Source organism: Megalobrama amblycephala, linkage group LG6 (assembly GCF_018812025.1).
Source record: "Megalobrama amblycephala isolate DHTTF-2021 linkage group LG6, ASM1881202v1, whole genome shotgun sequence".
In the NCBI taxonomy this organism is placed as follows: Eukaryota; Metazoa; Chordata; class Actinopteri; order Cypriniformes; family Xenocyprididae; genus Megalobrama; species Megalobrama amblycephala.
Window position 1 is genome coordinate 15,371,002 of NC_063049.1, and position 9,335 is coordinate 15,380,336.

Consider the following 9,335-nt stretch of genomic DNA (forward strand, 5'->3'; position numbering starts at 1 on the left):
CAACAAACATAGTGGCAAAACAGCTCTGTAGATCAGTTTGTCTGTTTTTGTTACTGTAGAAATTATACTGTAGGGCAGGGATGGGCAACTTCAGTCCTGGAGGGCCACTGCCCAGCAGAGTTTAGCTCCAACCCTAATCAAACACACCTGAACCAGCTAATCAAGGTCTTTAGGATTAGTAGAAAGTTATAGGCAAGTGAGTTTTTATCAGGGATGGAGATAAACTCTGCAGGACACTGGCCCTCCAGGACCGGAGTTGCCCATCCCTGCTGTAGGGTTATCTGACAATTTGTGCTACCCTGTCAGATTTTGCTACCTCCCATTCAAACAATGGGTAGCAAAATCTGACAGCGAAAAATGCTACCTATCAGATTGTGCTTCCAGTGTGATATTAATGTGGTTATGGCTTTATTAACATCTACACCACCTAAACCTACCCTTATAATAATGCAAGTAGGGCCTAGTGGTAGCACAATATGATATAGCATTAATCGTTAGAACAAGTAAATCGATAGCGAAAAATGCTACTTATCAGATTGTGCTATTAATTATTAATGTCTACACCTACCCCAACACTAAACCTACCTTTACAATAATGCAAATACAGTAATTTTGTGTTATTTATCATGACAAAAATGATGTAATATTGATGTGCACTTGTGCAGTAAGCCCAGGTAGGACAATCTGATGGGCAGGGAAGGGCAGTGTTTATGATACATGTATTTCAAATACGTATTTCAAATACAAAATAGTAATTAGTCATTTGTATTTGATAGGGTTGATGAAAATGGGTTTGTATTTTGTATCAAAATACTTTAGTGTTATATATTTTTGTAGCTTTAAAATACTGTAAAATACTTTGTAAGAAGTCTACATGATGACATCATAAAAATGCGGCCTCTGATTGGTGCTTAGTAGTTTGCCCAGACTTGTTGAGTTCAGAACAGATGTTAAGTTTTGGAGTTCGTTTTAGCAGCCTAGGCTAAATAGTTTACCAATTTACATCATGTTCTTGAAAACTATTATACCGAGCAGCAGCCCCCTATATTTATGATTATCAATCAATTTATTTATTAGTTAGATACTAGTTGCTATGAATACAGGTGCCATCAGTTGTCTTCTTATGAATGACTTGTTTGTCACTGAGTCAGTGTTGCTGATGCAAAGTAGGCCCTTCGTTACCAAACACCAAATAACTAAATTAGGATACAATTACGAGTCATTCGCAAACTGTTAAACATTAAACTGTTGGTTACTTTAAAACTATAACCTTCATCTGGGAGATCACAGGGATATGTGAATATTTGATCTGTTAAATCCACAATGTGTAAATTTTCGCCACCAGAGGTCGCTTATTCAGGTCACTTATCCTTGATTTTGTGGAATCATGGGAGGTGTTGTCTTCACGTCTACAGCCAGTGGAAAAGAATCCGACGGGACTCAGGCAGAAATCATGTTCACGGATGAGATTATTAATGTTACTGTGGTATGAAGCAGAGCAGGGCAAGTGATGTTGGAGCTGAATGAAGCTGCTGGAGAGATTGCTAATGAGAGCTAATGAGAACTTTTATTATGCCACAGTCGCCGCTTCCGCTTTTTCCGGTCTTGCATATATGGGGTAACGCATCGCTGTTTATCATATTAGATATGTTTTTGGTGTTTCCATGGTTTCTACCAATTAAAACCGGAAATCGAGGGTAATGTGGTTATGATGTCATTGATAGGTGACGTGTCCTGGTTAAAATTGCTTATTTCTCTGGATTTAAACATTCTTGGAAACATTTGGGATAATGTAAGTACACAAGTCAACAACATATGTAACATTATTCTAGTGATTTTTGGATATTTTAATCCAAAAATCCTACTGTACATATTGTGCATATGTCAGATTTATTGCATGACTTGGGCAGAGAAAAGCTCTTGCTATCAAACATTGTTTACTGAATCAACTGAGTCAGCGTAATGGTGAAGGGATAGATCACATAGACCAGTTGATTTTGCGTCCATTCCTTTTTCGTTTTTTAACCACGTCAAGAAAAACAAAAAACGAACGGTTGTTGTATTTTTAAATGCTATGGTGAATACCAAAATTTAAATTAAAACCGAATACACAAATTTCATGTGCACAAAATAAATATTGACTTCTTTTCAGATTTTTGTTCATTACGTTTTGCTAGCCTGGATGACAGCCAAACTTAGCCCCGCCCACAACATTTTGAGGTCGGGGAGTTCGGTCTGGACTCGATCCGTAGAGGAGTAATTATGCCCGAACAGAAACTGTTCGGACCAATCACATTGTCAGGGCGATGATTGACAGATTATCACCAGAAACGTAATCAGTCACGTCATCAAAGAGCGCTTATGGAGTTTGATTGACAAGCGATCTAACCAATCAGAACGCCGCATCCGCCATTTTGTCCGACAAAGCAGTCAGGAGTTAGAAGATTAACCTCGGTGGAGTTAAACTTGAAAAATTGTGCATATTCACGTCTTTCCGCGTTTGAAACAACATTCATTCTCATGTTCATTCATGTTTATTTGATGCTATAAATGGACTAGTAGGAAGAGATGATCGGTTCACGAGCCTCTTGAGCTGAGGCGCTACAGCAATCTGTCACGATCATGGTCACAACACATTAAAGAGCCACAAAACGGTTTTTATTGTTTGAATTTTTTTAATAACTACACAGTTTGAAAGCTGGGACTTTGTTTAATATCATAAGTAACCTGCTCTGTCTCGTCTGTCGATGTGTTGTCAGTTTCCTCTTTGCTCCGCGATGTATTTTCCACTCTGTGTGGCGTGACAGCGCCACGGCTTGTCGGACAAAGCAACAGTAACTAAGGGGGGCGAGTCTTTGCGAAAGGTCAATTAGTTTACAACAATGATGGCTGTTGAAGAACTGAGATGTGTAGTTTCCGCCATCGCGTCCGTTATAGAAGATATCGACAGCGCATTAATTTTAAAAGAGGAACGGAGGACCGCGATCAAGGCATTTGTCGATGGGAAAGATATCTCCCCAAGATGAAATATGTCCTTCCTACGGGATTCGGCAAAAGTCTGATTTATCAGCTGGCCCCGATGGTCGCTAAGAAGAGTTCTGTTGACAACTATGCGTCGCTCAACATACGTCACTTACTCTGTAGCTCTGATTGGTTGTAGGTCTATCCAATTGAGGTCTTTCCTGGATCGGTTGAAATACGCCCCCATAATCAAAGCCCAATGGAGCAGTATCAGACTCATATTCGAACTAGAATTGAGTATGACCACGTCAGGCTAACGTTTTGCATCTTTATAAACCAAAATTAAAAAAGGACCAATGAAAGTCGAAAAAATGTCAATTTACAAGTTTACTTTTGTAAAATTGTCGTTTCTCCCCCAGACAGCAACATAGTCTGGCCCAGATCGGGCCCACATCTGGTGCATGTGGATTACATGCGGACCAGATAGTGACAATGGAGGAGCAAATTCACTACTTATAAGCAGCCCACTATGAACACAATTAACACATTAGGCTTTTTCCTTGAAAATAAAACACAGTTATGAAGAAAACACTTAATGGATTAAGACACTGATATTAAATGACCAATAAAGATATGCAAACAAACAGGTCAGGCCGAATATGAAGGCAACACGCTTTCAATGTTTAGCGTTATAGAAAACCGTTATAAACGCTTAACATAAAAATATTGTCCTTCCACTTTGTTTACGTTGCCATTGTCTTAGCCTTAGACGCTGTTGATGACAAGAAAATGTGCGAGAAAATAGTTTTTCCCTGGATGTTGTTTTAGGATTAAGCCACATAAAACGTTAATGTCCCAGCGACGTGGCTGTAACGCATTGCTTTCAATGAGAATTGAGAAATATTTCATTTCAAACCTCCACTGAGGCAAAGGGTATGGGAATTTTGTCTTCATGAAAATCACATATTGGGGTATAATTTTTTCATCATAACAAATGTTGGTATATTTTCAATTTGAACAGCATTGCATAGCTATAAAGTGACTCCTAATCCCAAACAATTTCTCAATATAAAACAATATAAAACACCTAACAGATCCAGATGAAAAAGTCACAGTAATTTAGATGTCGTTTTGACCTTTATTCAGAGTAAAAAGCAAAATGACGAGATTGATACCACAAGCGGGAACTCGATCATGTTAGAGCGCTAAACAAGAAGCTATGGTTTAGAAATGTAATGTTTAAGTTAAAATATAAATGTAAAAATAATAATAATAGTAATTTAACGAATGAAAATTAATCAATGTCATTTAGGCAGGCTCTTGAAGCGAGTCATTCTATTGACACCAGAGGAAAAGTCACTAGAGGGCGCTTTAGCATCTGTGTATATGACGCAAAACACTGGAAATTAAATTTAGCTTTTTTACATATTAAAAAACAAGCTGTATATCATTTATATTATTTTTAACAAAATAATAATCTTGCATAAGGAAAATTAGCTTGTATCTGCTAATTCTATTCATCAGTGTTAAAATAAAAAACAAAGAAACCGCATTTTCCATACTTCATTCATGGTTTAAAAAAGGAAAAACGAATGGACACAAAAGTACACGGACCGTTAGCTTACAAATCAAATCAGTAAACACAAATTTTCACTTCAAAGCTGTTGGAACAGTACTGTGTCTGTGACATCTTCTCGTGAAAAGTGGCAAGGCTTTATTGGATGCTCACTAGCGCCAACTCCTGTCACACGCAAGAACATGCATAGTGATGTGAACCTGAAAGAGTATAATAAAGTATATAGCCTACTACTACAACTTATAACAATAATAATAATAAGAAGAAGAAGAAGAAGAAGAAGAAGAATGCATTGCTTATTATACATTATTGTCACAGTGAGGAAGCAGGATTTAGATGCAGCTTTTTTTTATTATGAAGATAACTGAACTCAAAAATGTAGGAGAACAAACTATAGTAAGCTATAGTTATAGAAAACTAGACATGACAGTAATATATTAGACTATACTTTATAAACTCTTTCAGGTTACATCACACTTTCAGGGTTACATCACTAAACACGCGTGTTCTGGCGTGTGACAGGTGTTGGCGCTAGTGAGCATCCATAAAAGCCTTGCCACTATCATGAGAAGAAATCACACAGTACTGTTCCATGCTCTGAAGTGAAATTTTGTGTTTAACATCATAGATATACATAATAAAGGCTAGATGTCTCGTCCGCGCTGCTGGCCAATGGAGGTCGACGTCTGCACCTGGCGGCCATCTTGTCACAGCCAGCTCGCTCACTCGTAACATTGTGTTTTAATGGTGCATGTACTTTTTAAATAACCATAACTTGCTCAATTTTCTACCGATTTTCAAACTGTTTGGTTTGTTATAAACGTCAGAGATGTACTTATGACACTGTATATTTATGAATAATTATAACCATGAACTTCCATATGAAAATAACATTGAACAGAACAGATAGGTGTAATGAATATACACACACAAGCAGAATGGCAACATGAGATATTATATATATATATATATATATATATATATATATATATATATATATATAAACACACACACACATTTTTATAATATGAATATTACTATTATAATAAAATAATTTGAATTATTACATGTTTATTTTAACTTCCTCAGGGTTGGGCCTTTTACTAGGCTGCACAAAAGTCTGGCATCTTCTCCTATAAAGCCAGCAATTTCCTGTATCTTAATGTAAGATGTTTTTAACAAACCAAACCGACTGGAAATCATGTGCAACTTAATGAAAAGAAAGAGCAATTCTGCCTCTTCCACTGATGTAAACTTGCTGGGTAGCAGCTAAACTGTAACTACTAGGTCTCACTCAAAGCTTCTTGTTATTAGCCAGCTAATAACTACAACCACATCCACAAAGATTGTAATTTAGACAAAAGATTAGTTGTCATAAAATCGTTACTGGTGTCAGTAAAACCTATATAGCCTAATTGAACAGATTGTGGTCTCAGCCTTGATAACTTGCGCAAGTAGCCGTGATACAACTATGCTACAGGATTAAGTCATTTTTTTGAAAAGAAAAACTGCAATTTCAACATGTAGCATCCAGAATTATAGCCACGTTAATAACGTTTGTAATAAACCAAACCATTTGTAAATCCGTCAAGATTTAAGCGAGATAAGAGTATTTGTGTTAGTGCAGATCACGCACCTTACATCAGGTACCACAGAGCCCACCAGAAAGCATGCCTGTGACAAGATGGCCGCCGGTGATGACGGTAGAGACTCCACCGTAAGACATCTAGCCTTTATTATGAATATCTATGTTTAACATTACTGATTTGATGGGTAAGCTAACTGAGGTGACATTGCAGACTGTGTTTTTCAAGTGTTTATATTATAATTGCTGTGTTAGTTTGTATATTATATGTGTTACGTAACAGTCGGGGTGTACACCCCCAATATTTGCATATGCCAGCCCATGTTCCCAACATTATGAAAGGCATTAGACAAGGGCGGGCAGTATTTAACGTCTGGATCTGTGCACATGGAGCAATGGAGCAATAATAATGTTACAATAGGACCAGCCGGGAGACAGAAGATAGGTTAACAGGTAGTTTATTGAACACAAGCAGAGTATATGGATGACAACTGGTGAGTAAACAGATGCAAGTTCGTGACTGATGACTGATATGGAGAATGACACTGTCCTTTTGTGGTTGCAGAGTGACAATTGAGAATGATACTTGCTGAATGGAGTAGATGACTTCAAACAACACTTCACACCAGATCGAAGACCAGGAGAGGAGCTTGGGTACACGGAGTACAGGTAAGTAGCAAGAGGAGTCCTTGAGGTAAGCATTCAGGTAAGTCCTTAGATGCAAACAAGACCGGACAATGTGACTATGTGTGTGGGTGTCTTAAGTAGTGCTGGTGATGAGCGTGCTGATGAGGTGCAGGTGACGGTGATTAGTATTCCGGGGATGGTGTGCGCTGTGATTGGAGGGTGCTGGAGCCTGGCGTTTCTGTGACAGTACCCCATCAGGAGGTAGTTGTAGCTTGTAGGGGACTGGGTTGACCTGCTCCGTGATGGTGAATGGGCCAATGAATCTGGGACTCAGCTTACGGCAGGGTAGACGCATGTGGATATCTCTGGTGGATAACCACACCTTCTGTCCGGGTTGGTAAGCAGGAGCCTCAGAACGTCGTAGATCCGTGGTCATCCTGCGTCTACGAAGGGCCCGTTGTAACTGGTGGTGGGCTGAGTCCCAGACCCTCTCGCTCTCTCGGAACCAGTAGTCGACTGATGGTACGTCGGATGGTTCCCCAGACCAGGGGAACAGTGGGGGTTGGTAGCCGAGCACGCACTGGAAGGGTGTCAGGCCGGTGGTAGATTGGCGGAGGGAGTTTTGTGCGTACTTCCAAGAGTCCTGGTGGCCATGGCAGAAGGTACGGAGGAATCGCCCAACTTCTTGGATCTTGCGTTCCGTCTGCCCATTCGACTGCGGATGGTATCCCGAGGGGAGGCTCACGGTCACATCTAGGAGTGAGAAGAAGGCTCTCCAGACCTGTGAGATGAATTGAGGTCCTCTGTCGGATACGATGTCTTCGGGGATTCCGTAGTATCTGAAGATAGTGTTGAACATAATTTCAGCAGTTTCCATGGCCGTGGGCAGGCCTCTTAGAGGGATGAGTCGGCAGAATTTAGAAAACCTGTCCACAACGACGAGGATGCAGGTAAATCCGTTGGAGGCTGGGAGATCTGTCACGAAGTCAACTCCTAGGTGTGACCAGGGTCGGTTGGGAATGGGCAGAGGAAGAAGTTTGCCAGATGGTAAATGGCGTGGGCTCTTGGACATGGCGCATTCCTTGCATCCCTGCACGTACCTTCTGACGTCGTTGGCCATACTGGGCCACCAGAAGCGCTCTTTCAGCAGCGAGAGGGTTTCATTGACCCCCGGGTGGCCAGTGCCTAGTGAATGTGCAGAGTGGATCTGTGGAGTGCGCTGTGCTCGGTTGATGTATTGCAAGCCCTGGGGGCAACCCGGCGGAGTGTTGGTGGAGACATTGGAAGGAGGGAGAGTTTCTTGAGACCAGGTGATGGGACTGACGATCATTTGTTCAGGCAGGATAGACTCGGGTTATTCAGTATTTTCATTTGGAGCATGGATACATGACAGGGCGTCAGCTTTGATATTTCTGGAGCCAGGACGGTAGGAAATGGTGAAATTAAAACGTGTGAAGAAGAGAGCCCACAGGGCTTGTCTGGGATTGAGCCTCTTGGCGGCTCGAAGGTACTCCAGGTTTTTGTGATCCGTTAGGACTAGGAACGGGTGTCGGGCTCCCTCTAACCAATGCCTCCACTCCTCGAGAGCCAGCTTGACGGCTAGAAGTTCTCTGTTGCCGATGTCGTAATTCACCTCCGCCGGGTTGAGCTTGCGGGAGAAGAAGGCACATGGATGGAGTCGGGGTTCCCCTGCTGCTGCAACAATACCGCTCCAACTCCGGTGGTTGAGGCGTCGACTTCCACGACGAAGGCTTTGTCAGGGTCGGGATGCACCAGGAGTGGAGCGGTCGTGAAGGCTTGTTTCAAGGTGTTAAATGCTTCTGTGGCAGATGGAGTCCAGGACAGAGACTTGGGCTTGTTGCGGAGGAGGCTTGTAAGTGGACTGGTAATGGAACTGTAATTCTGGATGAATCTTCTGTAAAAGTTGGCGAAGCCGAGGAAACGCTGGAGCTCTTTGACGGTAGTGGGAATTGGCCAGTTCTTGATAGCTGCCACCTTCCCCTCGTCCATCCGGATGCCACTGTGGTCGATGTTATAACCAAGGAACTGCACTGAGGACTGGTGGAATGAGCATTTTTCAGCCTTGAGGAAGAGCTGGAAGTCTCTCAGGCGTTGCAGGACCTCCGCAACATGGTGTAACGAATGTAGCGGTTCGTACAGTTATTAATCAATTTATGGATGAAATATGAATATAATAATTCATAAGGTTATGAATAAATTATGATTCATATATCAACCCAACGGGGAATTAAACATATATTGTGAATCAATTACAACGAATTATAATCAATTACATATATGATTAGTTCTGGTTTAATAATTATCTAGAGAAACTGTTCGTTTGTCCAGCAAACTAAGTCCCTCACAGAATATTATAAACAGAGTTATTTTCTGGCCATGAAAATAACTAAAGCATAAAGCGATCGAAAAACGTTAAAGTGACTTGGGTTTTCAGCTGAAAGAACAAACAGAACAATCGAGCATGAATAACGTTTTAATATATGCAAACTACGAATACAGAGGTTATACATCTAAATATACAAGAAAATACACACCTATGTACAAGAATAGAAGTAGAGAAGGAAA

The 9,335-nt window shown here is 40.8% G+C and overlaps 1 protein-coding gene across 1 annotated transcript; it reads right to left on the reverse strand.

Moving 5' to 3' along the window:
* Positions 1 to 8,378: 8,378 nt before the first annotated feature.
* Positions 8,379 to 8,873, reverse strand: LOC125269507 (uncharacterized mitochondrial protein AtMg00860-like). Its single transcript, XM_048192402.1, has one exon. The coding sequence runs from the start codon at positions 8,757 to 8,759 to the stop codon at positions 8,379 to 8,381; it is 381 nt and encodes a 126-aa protein (XP_048048359.1). The 5' UTR covers positions 8,760 to 8,873.
* Positions 8,874 to 9,335: the final 462 nt, after the last annotated feature.